Source organism: Ornithorhynchus anatinus, chromosome 6, assembly GCF_004115215.2.
Source record: "Ornithorhynchus anatinus isolate Pmale09 chromosome 6, mOrnAna1.pri.v4, whole genome shotgun sequence".
Classification (NCBI taxonomy): domain Eukaryota; kingdom Metazoa; phylum Chordata; class Mammalia; order Monotremata; family Ornithorhynchidae; genus Ornithorhynchus; species Ornithorhynchus anatinus.
This window is the reverse complement of record NC_041733.1, coordinates 16,415,024-16,431,994: the sequence shown is the minus strand read 5'-3', so window position 1 is coordinate 16,431,994 and position 16,971 is coordinate 16,415,024. Positions and strand designations below refer to the sequence as shown.

General features: G+C 47.9%; 1 protein-coding gene across 6 annotated transcripts in view; it reads left to right on the top strand.

Moving 5' to 3' along the window:
• DGKK (diacylglycerol kinase kappa) overlaps positions 1-16,971 on the top strand; it is a 161,760-nt gene that overhangs the window by 69,233 nt on the left and 75,556 nt on the right. For all 6 annotated transcript variants that reach the window (XM_029067526.2, XM_029067527.2, XM_029067519.2 and 3 more), the window contains 3 exons: positions 13,020-13,130; positions 14,727-14,807; positions 15,823-15,927. In XM_029067526.2, the coding sequence (XP_028923359.1) occupies positions 13,020-13,130; positions 14,727-14,807; positions 15,823-15,927 (297 nt within the window). The remainder of the gene's footprint in view (positions 1-13,019; positions 13,131-14,726; positions 14,808-15,822; positions 15,928-16,971) is intronic.

The following is a 16,971-nucleotide window of genomic DNA, read 5'->3' as shown; positions in this document are numbered from 1 at the left end:
GGCCTAGTGGATAGACCATGGGCCTGGGATCCAGAAGGACCTGGGTTCTGATCCCGGCTCTGCCACTTGTCTGGCGTGTGACCATGGGCAAGTCACTTAACTTCTCTGTGCTTCACTTCCCTCATCTGTAAAATGGGAATTAAGACTGTGAGCCCTATGTGGGACCGTGTTTCCCTCCTCTCCATCTTCCATCTACCCCAGCGTTTAGTACAGTGCTTGGCACATAGTATTATTATGGGTGGACCTCAGCCTGTGAAAGCTCTTTCCTACTGGCTGTTCATGTATTTGGGAACCATCCCTTTGGCTAGTGGCCTTGGGAGAGTGGCACAGGCCGTGTTACAAGGAATTGATATCACTGTTATTACTTTGTATTTTCACGTGGCACCGAGCCGGCTTTGGCTACCTCTGTAACCTTGAGCTCCTTGGACCTTCCGACGGGCCTGGCCGATCTGACCCAGCCCAGGCTCACCCAGACTTCCAGGTGGGGCAGTGGCTAAGAAGGGGTTGGCGTTTGCCCATTGCACCTCATCTGCACCCGCTTTCCGGGTATATACACAAGGCGTTGCTGTAGCACCACACAGCTGCCATGCTTCAGTTTAGCCCAGACCAGCAGATGGGAGACTTGTGGAGAAGGTCAACTATGGAAGGAGGAGGAAGAGGGAACCATAAGCCACCGCACCCTACCCCAAAGCCAATCCAAGCCTGACCTGCCTCTCCCCTATCTCCTCCAAGGGCTCGGCTCAGTCCCGGGGCAGACTGAGAGACCATCTCTTCATCCAGCCTGATCCACCCTTGGCCCCTGCATTCAGCCACGGTGATGCCATCTGCCTAGAAACCAGGGCCTGAGTGTTATCCCGCTCCTGGAATTTCCTTCTGGGTTTCGTTTTACCTGCTGCGTGCCCTTGGGCAAGTCACTTAATTTCTCTGTACCTCAGTTATCCCATCTGTAAGATGGGGATCAAAAACCTGTTTTCCTTCCTTCTTAAACCATGAGCCCAATGTGGGGCAGGGACTGTGTCCAATCCTCTTATACCGACCCCAGCAATAGGTACAGTGCTTGCCATGTAGTGCTTAAGAAAAGAAGTGTGGCCTAGTGGAAAGAGAACAGGCCTGGAAGTCGGAGGCCCTGGGTTCTAATTCTGCCTCCGCCACTTGTCTGCTGTGTGACCTTGGGCATGTCTGAAGGAGACAGACGGGGAAGGAGAAAAGTGGGTGCGGCCCAAGGGAGCAGAAGCAGATATTATAAAATGGCACTTTGCTCCTCCGTGCCTCAGTTCCCTCATCTGTAAAATGGGAATTAAGACTGTAATAATAAAAGTAGTAATAAAAGTGTGTATTGGTTAAGCGTTTACTATGTGCCAGGCACTATACTGATTGGTGGGGTGGATTCAAGAAAATAGGGTTTATCACAGCCCCGTCCTCATGGGGCTCATAGTCTCAGTCCCCATTTTACAGATGAGGTAACTGAGGCACAGAGAAGCGATGTGACTTGCCCAAGGCCATACAGCAGGCAAGCGGTGGAGCCGATATTAGAATCCGTGTCCTTCTGACTCCCAGGCCCGTGCTCTATCCACTATCCCTTGCTGCTTCTCACATGAGCCCCATGTGGAACATAGACTACCTTATATCTACCCTAGCTCTAGTTACCCCATCTGTAAAATGGGGATTGAGACTGTAAACTCCTTGTGGGTAGGGACTGTGTCTACCAATTCTGTTATATTGGACTCTCCAGAGGACTTACTGCAACGCTCAGCACACAGTCAGCACTCAGTAAATATGATTGATTGATTGATGGATTGGATCTGAGGGGTTAGGACCCGATGACGAGCTAATCAGACCTTGCAGAAGAGCCATCAGCCCCCCGCCCCTTGCAATAAAGCCCTGCTGCCAGAAAGGCCGGAGCTATTTTAGGCAGAGGCTGACGTGGCACCTCGGTCTGGGGAAGTGAGTTAATAGATCTTCCCTCCTCTCTTTCTTTTCCCTCTTTTGGTTGAAAGTATTGTGGTACCAGGAGAATTAGAGGCTGCTTGGAGGGGAGCCAGGGAACAGCAATTGAACTGATTAGGGCAAGGGAGAAATTGATTTGTGAGCCGAGATGGCAGAGGAGCTAAATATAGCAACCTTGGCTGCTTCAGTAATTGGAGTGGGACATGGCCGCTGTTTCAATGTCTGAAGCGGACAGACGGGGAAGGAGAAAAGTGGGTGCGGCCCAAGGGAGCAGAAGCAGATATTATAAAATGGCACTTTGTCCTGATGTAGGCCTGGCCCACTAAAATGTTTTTCTCCCCGGACAAACGATGTGAAATATCCGAGAATATAGGGAAGCATGGCCTAGTGGGAAGACAATGGGCCTCCGGGTTAGCAGGACATGGGTTCTAATTCCGGCTATGCCTAGTGCTTGCTGTGTGACCTTGGGTAAGTCATTTAACTTCCCCGTGCCTCTGTTTCCTCAAATGGAAAATGGGGCTATCTGTTCTCCCTCCAACTTGGACTGCGAGCCCCATGTGGGACAGGGTCTAATGAACTTATACCTATCCCAGTGCTTAGAACAGTGGTTGACACATGTTGAGTGCTTTAAGAATACCATAAAAAAAGATTGATCTTGTGTAGGGATCTGATGGAGGAGGAGTTCCTTCAATAATTATAATAATTTTTGTATTAAGTACTTTACTGTGTGCCAAGCACCCAGCAAGGAGAAGAGGATGCAGAGAGCCATTTTACATATTGGCTTTCGTCACCCACAACTCCCCAGATAATAGACTTCTCTTCTCCTAAACTCATTCTGTGGCACTCCTGTCCCTCTGGCCTTCATGTTCCTGCTGCCCAGGATTCCCCTCTCCTTCAAATCCAGCCGTCTACACTGTAAGCGCGTTATGGGCAGGGAAGGTGTTTGCCAATTTTGTTGTATTGTACTCTCCCAAGAGCTTAGAACAGAGCTCTGCATGCAGTAAGTGCTCAATAAATACCAATGATTGATTCTAATCTCGCCCCATCTTCAAAGTTCTCTTACCATAAGAATAATTACGGCATTTGTTAAGTGCTTACTAAGTGCCAGGCACTGTACTAAGTGCTGGGTGGATACAAGCAAATCAGGTTGGACACAGTCCACGTCGCACATGGAGTTCACAGTCTGAATCTCCATTTTACAGATGAAGTAACTGGGGGACAGAGAAGCGGAAGTGCCTTCCTCAAGGTTGCACAGCAGACAAATGGCGGAGTGGGGACTAGAACTCAGGTCCTTCTAATAATAATAATAATGATGGTATTTGTTAAGTGCTTACTATGTCCCAAGCACCTTTCTAAGCACTAGAATACAGAGTAATCAGATTGTTCCACATGGGACTCAAAGTTTTAATCCCCGTTTTACAGATGACATAACTGAGGCCCAGAGAAGTGAAGTGGCTTGCCCCAGCTCACACAGCAGGCAAGTGGTGGAGGCAGAATTAATGTTGGTATTTATTAAGCGCTTACTATGTGCAGAGCACTGTTCTAAGCGCTGGGGGAGATACAGGGTAATCAGGTTGTCCCACGTGAGGCTCACAGTTAATCCCCATTTTACAGATGAGGTAACTGAGGCCCAGAGAAGTGAAGTGACTTGCCCACAGTCACACAGCTGACAAGTGGCAGAGCTGGGAGTCGAACCCAGGTCCTCGGAATCCCAAGCCCAGGCTTTTTCCACTAAACCACGCTGTTTCTCTTCCGACTCCCAAGGCCGTGCTCCAACTATTGGCTATGCTGCTTGGGCACTTACGGCGTGCAGAGCACTGTATTGAGCATTTGGGAGATTACAGTACAAGGGAGTAAAGGAGGACTTTATCGCTGCCCAAAAGAAGTTTACCAGCTACCTGTCCAGTTATACCGTTCTCACCACTAATGTCTACTGAATGTATGTTTAGTTTTGTAGTCTGTACTTAATCCTGATATGCTTGTCTATAAATGGCTTTATCCTCCTACCATGTATAAATCATTTATGGTTGCTTTTCTTCCTCTGTTAAATTGTAAGCCTTGGAAGACAGGGACTGTTTCTTTTATTACGCTGGCGTGTAAATGGTGAGGAGCCAGAAAAGCTGGGCTAGGGTGTTTTTGTGGCTAACCTGGGCAAGGGGTTCTGGTTACATTTCTCGCCATTTGTCGAGTTGCCTTGGAATCTGAGGACAACTCCACTCTCCCCTGTGATCAATACAGTGCTCTGCCCAGTAAATGCCGCTGATTGATTGATTGGCGAAGGAGATGCTGTAGGGAGCAGCGTGGCCTAGTGGAAAGAGCCCAGGCCCGGGAGTCAGAGGATCTGGGTTCCAATTCCAGCTCCGCCACTTGTCTGCTGTTATCTCGGACAAGTCACTTTACTTCTCTGTATCTCAGTGACCTCATCTGGAAAATGGGGATTAAGACTGGGAGCCCCAGATGGGACATGGGCTGTTTTCTACCCCAGCACTTAGGGTCTGAAACATAGTAAGTCCTTAACAAAAACCATTAAAAGAAAACCAAAAAGAAATAAGGTGGGTTTTTGGACCTGTTTAGGCACTTTTACTCTGTCCCCTCACTGATTCTCTTCTTCCACCCTCATTGGTAGATGCTCAGTTTAGAGCCCCTGATGTAAACTCGTCCCCTAGACCGTAAACTCCTTAATAATAATAATGTTGGTATTTGTTAAGCGCTTACTATGTGCCGAGCACTGTTCTAAGCGCTGGGGTAGACACAGGGGAATCAGGTTGTCCCACGTGGGGCTCACAGTCTTAATCCCCATTTTACAGATGAGGTAACTGAGGCACCGAGAAGTGAAGTGACTTGCCCAAAGTCACACAGCTGACAAGTGGCAGAGCCGGGGTTTGAACCCATGACCTCTGACTCCAAAGCCTGTGCTCTTTTCCACTGAGCCACACTGCTTCTTCTCCTTGTGGGCAGGGAACGTATCTATTGTTAGAGTATAGTCTTCCAAGCGTTTAATGCAGTGCTTTGCACACAGTAAGCACTCGATAAATACGACTGAATGAATGAATGAACCAGGGATGACTTCTTGTCTCAGCCACTGGTCCTTGGCCCCATGCCCATTCTGGATTGAGCGGAGTCTATTTGGTTGGTAGGGTAGTTTCCTGCCTCCGAAATAAACCTCCCTCTTCTGGTCCTTCCACATTCTTCCCTTGGTGTTTGGTTTCCCTGCTCTGGTGGTATTTTCAGCTGCCTGCAAGAAATTTCAGACAATGGAAACACCAGCCCTGCCCTTAGAACCGTCCAATTCCTGGATGGTGAATGGGTTTCTTAACCTCCACCTTATCCCATAAGGATGGCAAGTTGGATTCAGGGAATGACAAGAAGGGATATTCCAGAGGCCGGGAGTCCAGGTCTGGGTTGTAATGCTGGCTCTGCCATTTGCTTTTCATTCATTCAATCATATTTATTGAGTGCTTACTGTGTGCAAAGCACTGTACTAAGCACTTGGGAGAGTACACTATAGCAATAAATAGACCCATTCCCTGCCCACAATAAGCCTGCTGAGTGACTTGGGCAAGTCACTTTCCTTCTGTAAAATGGGGTTGCAATACCTGTCCTCCTGCCCCCTTAGACCGTGATTCCCATGTGGGTTGGAGACTAGGTCTGATCTGATTTTATTGTATTAACCCCAGCATTGAACACATTGTAAGTGCTTAACAAATGCCACCAATAATAATAGGACTATTATTATTATTGTTATCCTCAGGAATAGGTGATCTCCTGTTCAGACAGTGCTGAGAAAACCTCAGAAACCATAAGCTATTTGTGCCAGGTTTCGTGGATTGTGTGGAAACTCTGAATGAGCCAAAGGATGCTTGAAAACCCCTATCAGGATATTTTTTAAGATGAATCTTCCGTTTATCCAGCACCATTATGTAGATGTCAGGAAATCGTTACGGAGCTTAGGGCTTTTTAGTCCCGGTTAATGTCAATCATCACTCTTACTGGATTACGTGCCGAGACTGCCGCTTCACTTAAAAATCCCCTAAATCCTCCAAGGCCTGTGCCGGTCACTGGCGTTTATGATTCACTTTTATCGGTCTGAATAGGAATTCTGCCTGGGAAATCAATCGATCCAATTTTTTGAGCACTTATTGTGTGTGCACAGCACAGTACGAGGCTCTTGGGAGACTACAATACGACAGTGTTGGTAAATATGTTCCCTACCCAGGATGAACCATGATCAGATTCTTTCACCAGCGTCTAAGTTCGGTCTGATGGTGCAGAAATGGATAGAGAAGAAGCGTGGCCTAGTGGATAGAGCAGGGGCCTGAGGGTCAGAAGGACCTGGGTTCTAATCCCAGCTCTGTCACTTGTCTGCTGTGTCACTTTGGGCAAGTCACTTCACTTCTCTGTGCCTCATTTCCCTCATTTGTAAAATAAGAGCCCTATGTGGGACAGGGATTGTGGTCAACCCAATTATCTTGTATCTACCCCAGCACTTAGAATAGTGCCTAGCACATAGTAAGCACTTAACAGATATTATCATTTTTATTATCATTATTATTATTATCCTGACCCTGAATGGACTCCAGTACCTTGCTCCTGGAACTCATCAGGGTCTCTTGGACTCATTCAGGAGAAGCAGGGTGGCCTAGTGACTAGAACCGGGGCCCAGGAGCCAGAAGGGCATGGGTTCCAATACCAGCTCTGCCACTGGCCTGCTGTATGACCTTGAGCAAGTCATTTCACTTTTCTCTGCCTCAGTTACCTCATCTGTAAAATGGCAGTTGAGACTGTGAGCTCCACTTGGGATAAGGACTGTGTCCATCCCGATTTCCTTGTATCCACTCCAGTGCTTAGTGCGGTGCCTGGCACATAGTAAGCGCTTAACAAACACCATAATTATTATCATTATTATTCTACAGAGCTACAGTCTACATAGAATTATTCTATGTAATAGAATGTAATAGAATCTATGGAATGTTATAGAACTACATAGAATTATTCTACGGACTACAGAAACTTTTTCCTGCAACTCTTCAAGGGTCTCTTGGACTCATCCTTGGGGAGGAGGGGGATGTGGGATGTAGTGATTCTTTGTCTACAACTCTCTGGCTCCTACTCTTTGCTGCTTCCTTACTCACCTGCTCTTTGCCTCTCTCCTGTCTCGTTCATTCATTCAATTGTATTTATTGAGCACTTACCCTGTGCAGAGCACTGTCCTAAGCGCTTGGAAAAGTACAATACAGCAATAAACCCCTTGCTCCCACCACACCCCCTGCCTGGAATTCTTGTCTCCTTCACATCCACAGTTACACAGCTTCTGGGAGCCTAGGGCAGCTAGCTGGGAAAGAATCTACGGTATTTATTGAGCGGTTACTGTGTGCAGTGCACTTTAATAGGTGCTTGGGAAAGTCCAATAAAACAAAGTTGGAAGGCACATTCCCTGCCCACAATGAGCTTCCAATCTAGAGGGATGCAGGGGAAAGAAATCTCAATCTCAATCAGTGGTATTTATTGAGCGTTTACTGCGTGCAGAGCACTGTCCTAAGCGCTTAGGGTGCAATACACTAGAGCTGGTACGCACGATCTCTTCCCACAAGGAATAAGCAGCATGGCTCAGTGGAAAGAGTCGCAGCTTGGGAGTCAGAGGTCATGGGTTCCAATCCCGGCTCTGCCATGTGTCAGCTGTGTGACTGTGGGCAAGTCACTTAACTTCTCGGTGCCTCAGTTCCCTCATCTGTAAAATGGGGATTAACTGTGAGCCTCACGTGGGACAACCTGATTACCCTGTATCTATCCCAGCGCTTAGAACGGTGCTCTGCACATAGTAAGCGCTTAACAAATACCAACATTATTATGGTCTAATGGAAAGGGCATAGGCCTGGGAGAATGTAAGCTTGTCGTGGGCCGGGAACGTGTCTACCAACTCCGTTATAATGTTAGATTGTACTCCCCCCCTAGTGCTTAGTACAGTGCTCAGCTCACAGTAAGTGCTCAGTAAATACAATCGATTGAGTCAGAGGACCTCGGTTCTAATTCCACCTCCGCCACTTTGCTGTGTTACCTTGGGCAAATCATGTAAATTTTTCATTTACCTCATCTGTAAAATGGAGATTAAGACTGTGAGACCCATGTAGGACAGGGATTGTGTCCAACCTAATTAATTTGATCTACCCTAGCGCTTAGTCCAGTGCTTGGCACATAGTAAACACTTAACAAATACCGCCAAAAAAAGGAGCTACGTTACAATCTAGAGTAGAAGTCTGGCTTCTATCTCTGTTTTGACTACTAATGAGTTGATTGCCACAGCAGGCTTGTGGCTTCTCTACCAGGTGACATCAGCGTGGCCTAGTACAAACAGCACAGGCTTGGGAGTCAGAGGTCCTGGGTTCTAATTCCAGCTCTGCCACCTCTCTGCTCTGTGACCTTGGGCAAATCACTTAACTTCTCTGTGCCTCAGTTACTTCATCTGTCCAATGGGGATTAAATCCTACCCCCTCCTTCTTCGACTGTGAGCCCCATGCAGGGACTGTGTCTAACCTGATTAACTTGTATCTACCCCAGTGCTTAGAGCAGTGCTTGGCACATAGTAAGCATGTAACAAGAACTGTAATTATTATTAATTGAGATTCTCCAGAAGGGCTACCATTGCCAGGGACAATTCATGACTTTTCCAGCTCCACTGGTGGAGTGGACAGAGAGGAGGTGGTAACTTCCATCTTGAAATCTGCTGATAGGGCCCAGAGAAGACTTGCTATCTGTCTGTCTGCAAATTGTTTAGAGATACTCATCCAAAAAGGGAGCCAGGAGATAATAGCCACTTGACCAACATAGTCAAATGAGTCAGATGATGAATTAAGCCAGATGAAGATGAGTGTCTCACCTCTGCAGCCCACATGGACCATCTTACTGCATACTGTTGAGAGCTTAGAAGTATTTAGAAATAGAAATAATATACAATATTAAAAATATTGGAGAAGCAGCATGGCCTAGTGGATAGATGGGCCTGGGATTCGGAAAGATCTGGGTTGTAATTCTGGCTCCGCCACTTGGCTGTGTGACTTTGGCCTAGTCACTTAACTTCTCTGGGCCTCAATTACCTCATCTGTAAAATGAGGATTAAGAACGTGAGCCCCATGTGGGGTAGGGACTGTGTCCAACCTTTTATCTATCCTAGCGCTTAGTACGGTGCCTGACACATAGTAAGTGCTTAGCAAATACAAAAAAAATTTATGGAGGCGCCAACTAGTTTTTCTTTTTCACCCCCAACCATCCCCCTCCACAACCCTTCCCACCCCACCCACCGCCACGGTACTGCAGAGCCTAGAGGACTCACACCTCAGCGGGAGGCCGTGTGGCCTAATGGAAAGAGCATGGCACTGGCAGTCAGAGGAGCTGGGTTCTAATGCTGGTTTCACCACTTGCCTGCTAGGAAACTGTGGACAAGTCACTTCATTTCTCTGTGCCTCCATCTGTAAATGAGGATAAAATACCTGTTCTCCCTCTGCATTAGACTACGAGTCCAATATGGGACTGTCACTGTGTCTGATCTGATTGCACTGAATCTCCCCCAAGTGGCTTAGCACAGTGTTAATGTGCTGAACAAATACTTCAGTTATCATTATTATTGAGTTTTTTAATGGTATTTCATTCAACAGTAGCATTTATTAAGCCCTTACTCCGTGCCAGGCACTGTTCTCAGCACTGGGGTAGATACAAGCTAATCAGGTTGGACACAGCCCACGTCCCACAAGGGGCTCACAGTCTTAATCCCCATTTTACAGATGAGGTAATCCAAGCCCAGAAAAGAGAAGTGATTTGCCCAGCGTCACACAACAGACAAGTGGAGGAGCCGGGACCAGAACCCAGGTCCTTCTGACTCCCAGGCCTGTGCTTCATCCACTAGGCCATGCCTTTACCCCTCTCAGTATTGTCTCTGGGATCGAGCTGGCTTACAATTCTCAGACCATTTTCTCTCCTGAAATTGCGTCCACAAGCCGGGCCCTGTCAGAGCACTAGACAGCTGGAATTCAGTTCAAGGCCTAGATTGCATCTCCTCCACCTTGTATGTAGGCCGCAGGGTCAGCTCTAGGGACTGACTGGGGCGTATGTGTTTGTAACCTGCATCTGAATATAGGATTGGATGAAGCCATTGTCATGACCCGAAGAGATGTGTGTTTGTGTGTGTTAGGTCAGGGCTGGGCAAACTGAGCATAAGCAGCATGGTTTAGCAGATAGAGTACAGGCCCGGCAGTCAAAAGGACTTGGGTTCTAATCCCGGCTCTGCCACTTGGCTGCTGAGTGACCTAGGGCAAATCACTTGACTTCTCAGGGCCTCAGTTCCCTCATCTGTAAAGTGGAGATTAAGAGTCTGAGCCCCATGTGGGACAGGGACTGTGTCCAAACTGATTAACTTGTATCTACCTCAGTGTGTGTAGAACAGTGCTTGGTACGTAAGTGCTTAACAAGTACCGAAATTATTATTATTATTGGTATTACCTCACAGAATCCTGGAGGAGCTCTGAGGAGATTCCAGCTCCGCGATTCTTAACTGGGTGCTTTGTGGTGGAGGTGGCATGTGACAGATTGTATGGGGCCTACTCAAGCGCTTAGTACAGTGCTGCACACGCAGTAAATGCTCAGTAGAGATCATCGATGGCTACTACGCCTTCTCTCTTTGAGGGTTCAACGTTGAAGAGAATGGAAAGACCTAAAATATGATAAAGATAATTCTCGTATTTGTTAAGCATACACTAGGTGCCGTGCACTGGGATAGGTATGATACAGTCGTATCCAATCAGGCCCTGTCCCACATGGGGCTCACAGTCTAAGGAGGAGGGAACACAAGTATTGAATTCCCATTTTGCAGGTGAGGACACTGAGGCATAAAGGCCTTAAGTGATTTGCCCAAGGTCATATAACAGGCTGGTGGAGGAGCTGGGATTAGAATCCAGATCTTACTCCCGGGCCTAGACCATGCTGCTTCTCTGAAATACTGTCTGTCAGCCAGGGGAATTTGCTGATGTCAGGGAGAGACAGGGCTAGAAGTTAGTAGCTCCAAAACGTAGGTCTCATGAATATGCAGTATCCCACGAGAACTAGACGGGCACCCAACGTTCAATTTTTCCTACACAGATTGGCGCCCCCAGTGAAATTTTCAGTAACAGTGTCCTGTTCCAAAATGTGCACCTGCCCCTTGCCAATAAGAGTAATGAATCCGTGTCAAATGCAGGGTAGAATCTAGTTTCTCTTTCTCTCATCCCGGTGATGGATGTAACTATTCAGAACCAAACTAAGCTTAGGGGGAAACAAGCTGTTCGTTTGTGAGCAGGAAACAAGTCTACTAACTCTGTTGTGCTGTACTCTTCCAAGTGCTTAGTACAGTGCTCTGCACACAGTCAATGCTCAATAAATACTGTTGATTGATTGAAATACCGTTGGTTGAGCTTGAGTCTGCTACCTGGATTCCATGCAGAGGTTAGAACCCAGGTCCTCAGACTCCCGGACCTGTGTTCTTTCCACTCAGCCATGCTGCTTCCACAGTGAATTTTTTGTGTCTGCCTCTCTTGTTAGAGTGAAAGCTCTTTGTGGGCAGGTCCTGTGCCTTGAGTTTCTGCGGTTCTTGCTAAAGCCGATAGTTCAGTATTTTGCGCAGTAGGAACTCAATGAGAAGCATTTCTCCAGGTCTAGTGGAGAAGAAACAGTGGCCTAGTGGCTAGAGCATAGGCCTGGGAGTCAGAAGGACCTAGGTTATATTCCTGGCTCTGCCACTTGTATGTTGCTGTGTGACTTTCGGCAAGCCACTTCATTTCTCTGTGCCTCAGTTACCTTACCTGTAAAAAGGGGTTTGAAACTGTGAGCCTCCCACTTGGGAGAGGAAGTGTCCAACCTGATTAGCTTGTATCTACCCCAGTGCTTAGTATAGTGCCTGGCACAGAGTAAGTGCTTAACAAATATCTTTAAAAAAAAAAAAGAAAAAAGGGTACAAATCCCTCCTGGGACTTAAAGAGGAACAACCTTTGCTAAAGGGGCTCTTTCAAGCACAAACTTGCTGATTTGTGGATTTTCAGACTGTAAGTTTGTTGTGGGCAGCGAATGTGTCTGTTTATTTTTATACTGTACTCTCCCAAGTGCTTAGTATAGCTCTCTGCACTCCATGCTCAATAAATATGACTGACTGAATGAATTGGAATGGCAGGGTCAGAAATGTGGCGAAAAGGGGACAAAGGTCTTTCCCCGCCGTTACAAATTCCTATGGAGAGTTGGCTCAGAAAGTCTCCCTCACCCACCTTCTCCCCAGCTGAGGAGAAGCTTATCACCATGGGTCCCAGGAAATGCTGGGAATCCACCAGGCAATTGTCAAGCAGGGAATCTGAGCTCCCAAGAGTAGGCTCAGTGGCCGGTCATCAGAGGGCTTTTCACACCTGCCATCTCCTTGGGACTTGCCTATTTCCCACTCCCTGACAAGCCTTTAATTACAATCATAGTCCCCTCAGCAGCCCTCTGAAGTGGCTCAATCTTGTTATCTTCATTAAGTGCCTGTCAAAGCTGAGAAAGATAGAGAAGCAGCGTGGCCTAGTGGATAGAGCACAGGCCTGGGTTCTAGTTCCGGCTCCATCACTTTCCGCTGGGTGACCTTGGACAAGTCGCTTCAGTTCTCTGTGCCTCGGTTCCTTCATTGGTAAAATGGGGATGGAGACTGTGAGCCCCAGTGTAGGATAGGGATTGTGTACACCCTGATTAGCTTGTCTACCCCAGTTCTTAGAATGGTGCCTGTTACAAAGTAAGCGCTTAAAAATTTCATAAAAAATAGAGGGGGGAGAGAGAGAGAGAGAGTGTGCTGGCTTAGAGCACTGACCTTCATAGGGCTCTGGGATATTGGTCACATTCCACCTGTTCCCATTGTATACTGACCCAGGCAGATGGACAGCCTTTGTTATTATGTTCTCTTCTCCTGGCTCATCCTTTTGGGTCACTCAGCAGGTGTGTCCCTCAGGCTCTGAGCTAGTGTGAGGCATTTTTATATCCAGTAACTTGACTCTGAGCTGAGCTCACTGCTTTTCTTGTGTCTTCCCATGCAGAAGAGTGTGAAGGAAGGACTGCTATTGAAGCAGACCAGCTCTTTCCAGAGGTGGAAGAGGAGATACTTCAAGCTACGGGGGAGAACTCTCTACTATGCCAAAGATTCAAAGGTACTGAACGCGAGCCCCAGAGGGTGTGCCCTGGCATTTTGGGGGGAGTGCTGAACCTGGGGTGAGAGGGGCTGGGGAAATTACAATGGATTAGCCTTGGGCTAGCTGAATTCTCTTTTTTGGGGCGGTACCTTGAGTGAGACATGGCTTTTGCTGTTCTCTTTCCAGCTTCCCTTCCAAGCCCAACAGGGAGAGCACTTTAATGACCATCTGGGTTGCCTTCATGGCTTTCATCATTACGAGAACCCCCTTGGCCTATTGTCTCTTGAGGGCGGGTGTCTCTTGGCTTTTCACAGGTTGCCCCATCTCCATTCAGGTTACCTGTCAAGGTACCCTAAGTGGGGCACAACCCATGAATTCTGAATTCTTCTCTCCCCACGTTGCTTCAGTCTGATATTCTTCTTCCCGTTCTCAGCTATCCACGTAAGAGAACCGGAACCTCACGGTTTTATACTTCCGGGAGCCAAGAATTTCCCTCATCTAAAATTTCCCTGTCATCTGGAAGAACCTGGGCTTTCCCCGCTCTTTCCCCACAGACCTCCACCCCTCAAAGTCATTATTGGAAGATACCTTCACCTGCGACTGGTGACTGTGTTGTCAATGAGGCAATGTCCCTGTCATGTCCCCCAGAATTACAAATCAGAAACTCCCAGTCATGCCTTGGAACTTACAACAAGGGCCACTTCAAGTAAAAATAACAGGGATTAGTCTGCAGCTGTACCATAAGCCTTCGAACTGTCACCCCCGGGAAGGGGGTAGTGTCGGAGAATCTGAACTGGAAAAGACTCAGGAAGGAGGTGGCATCTGTATTTTCTCCCTTCCCAGAGATTTCTGCATCCTCTGTCCAGCCCGGGATTAAATGCCTCAAACTCGGATGCTTCTTCCATTTCTCTAGAAAGATGGTTTTGGGGCTTAGCATGCCTCTTTGGTTGGAAATGCTGTTCTGCAGGAGATTTAATCCGATTGAACTCGTGAGGGTTACTTATGTGTCTGTGTGAGAACTGTAGGCAGGCAATGTGTCTGTTGTTGTATTGTACTCTCCCAAGCACTTAGTACAGTGCTCTGTACACGATAAGTTCTCAAAAAATAGGTTAAGGTAGTTATTTCTTGGTGGGGGGCCCAAGTTAACTGTCTGAAGCCACCTGGGGAACTCAATTCCGATTGACTATTTATTGACTATGATTGCCAGCTTTATTTGGACAAACTGAACTGAAAGAAAATTAGCCCAGACTCTTGAAACATTCATCTTGAGTATGAGACCAGGCCCAGCAGGTCTTTTCTCCTGAAAGATCTGTCAAAGTTACAGATCAGAGAAATCTGGTAGGGGACAGAAGTCTTCCCACACCCGAAGAGTTTTGAGTATCTTCCTGGTCTCGGAGACTCCTCGCTGTGTTTTCTTCACCTACTGAGAGGTCCGATCTTTAGGGCCCCGAGTTTTTCAGAGGTGTTTGCAGAGCGGGCTGGGAGGGGCTGGAGGCGTTTCAGGATCCAAGCTGAGAAAACAATTTATCTCGGTTTCTAGAACTTTTACTGCTCCTTTACTGCCGCAATCACCAGGGCCTGTACCTTACCCCTACCCCTGTTTTGTCTTTCCAGTCCCTGATCTTTGATGAGGTGGATCTCTCTGATGCCAGTGTGGCAGAGACCAGCACCAAGAACATTAACAACAGCTTTACGGTAAGCTTGGCACGGTCCCGGGCCGCGGGGGCCTGTTGAGAGTGGGGGCGAGGAGGGGCAGGTCAGGCTTCCTGTTGCCGCTTCAGCCTTTGGGTTTCTCTGGCCTCAGGCAGCTTTGCACATCCGTTCAGGGAACCTCCAGCGTATAGACATTTTGTTCCTCACTCATTCTCCCTGGAGGAGACAGACGGGTGGAAAAACACAACTAATGAAACCCACATCCTCCACCGCTCCCCTGGCATGAATCTTTCCTTGTCTCAGGTGAGGGACAAATGACTATTTAGGGGCCAATTTAAGGGCGAGCCCAAGGTGTAGAAAGGGGAGGGAACAGGATTCCCAGAGGGGAAACTGAGCAGATCAGCAACACAGGGAACATGGACAGGATGTTTCCTGCCATCCTTTGAGAAATTTGTTACCTTCTAGCAAAGCAATTACTCTTCCATGCACGTATTTCTCTCCTCATCCCAAGAGCACCTCCTGTCTGGAGAGACTGGAAGCCTCCTACACAATCCAGATTCCTAAGTGAAATGATTTCTTTTCATGGTATTTGTTAAATGCTTCTATTTGCCAAGCACTGTCCTAAGCACTGAAGTAGATACAAGCTAATCAGGTTGGACACAGTCCTTGTCCCACATGGAGCTCAGAGCGTTAACCCCCATTTTACGGTTAAGGTAACTGAGGCACAGAGAAGTTGTGACCTGCCCAAGATCACATAGGAGACAAGTGGCACATCAGGGACTAGGACCCAGGTACTTTTGGCTTCAGGCCAATCTGGTCAGTCAGTCAGTTGTATTTATTGAATTTACAGTGTGCAGAGCACTGTACTAAGTGCTGTACCTTTAGCGCTCGCCTTCCGCCCGGGGAGCTCCAGAAAGGCTGGCGTCTTCCAGGCTGCAGCCCTCCAGGAGCCGTGTCATCTTCCCTCTTGTGAGGATTTGGGTTTCCTAGTGGATGTGTCTAGGGCTGAAGAAGCTCCAGGCATGTGACATTCCTAACTGGGCTTCTTCTCATCCAGGTGATCACCCCTTTCCGAAAACTCATCCTGTGTGCCGAGAACCGGAAGGAGATGGAAGACTGGATTAGTGCCCTCAAATCCGTCCAGAAGTGGGAAATTAATGAGGTAAGGGAACTAGTTGAAAATACACATTGCTCCCACACTCTCTGGCTCTCTCGCTCTCTCTCTGGGGATAAATCTTCAATGGATTGTATTAGTAAAACTGCCCTTCAAACAGGAAAATAATGAGGTGGGAACTGGGTCCATCTGCCTGGGAGCTATTTATGGATGAAATTATAAAGGCTGCTTTAGGCTGCTTGGAAATGGACTAATTAACTCTGACCTGGTGAAGAATGCAATCTGTCCCCCCACAGTCTCGTATACAAGGTCTGCACCGACCTCTGTGAAGGCCCCAGGATGTCTAGGCACGATACGAGTTCCGAGCGTGGGTTCGAGCTACCGGGCAGATTGAGCTCCCGGTGGGAGAAGTGTTAGGTTTTAATGACCTCGCTGGCCAGGGAGGCTGTTTGCAGCTGGCACGGGAGACTGAGCTTGGAGAAGAGGCTGGTGAGTGGCGGGTAGCGGAGAGATGAGGAGAAGTCAGACTCTGGTGCCGCAGACGGGGAAGATAGGCGGAGCAGTGATTCTTTAGGGACCAGCATGCCTGGGTCCCTCTGTTCGTGGCCTGGCGTGAGTTGGATTCTGCAATTATCCTTGCCCTACCCCAGGACCCTGGTGTATCCTGGACAGAGCTCCCAGAGTTCCCAAGTTTTGACAGCTTCCTGTGTCATTCTTCAGAGGCAGAGGATGGGCGGTTTGAAGTCTGATGTCCTTGTCAGTTTCAAGGCCGTTCGAAATGGTTCTGAGGGACACCCCAGAGCATTGTGATGGACCCGAATGCTCGGGGGAACCGAGAGGTGGCTGTCAGGAGTTTGGACTCCGGCAAGGAGCTGGATCGGGACAATGAGAAGCAGCATGGTTTAGTGGATAGAGCACGGGTCTCGGAGTCAGAAGGCCAAGGGTTCTAATACCGGCTCTTCCCTTTGTCTGCTGTGTGATCTTGGGCAGTAATAATGTTGGTACTTGTTAAGCGCTTACTATGTGCCGAGCACTGTTCTAAGCGCTGGGGTAGACACAGGGGAATCAGGTTGTCCCACATGGGGCTCACAG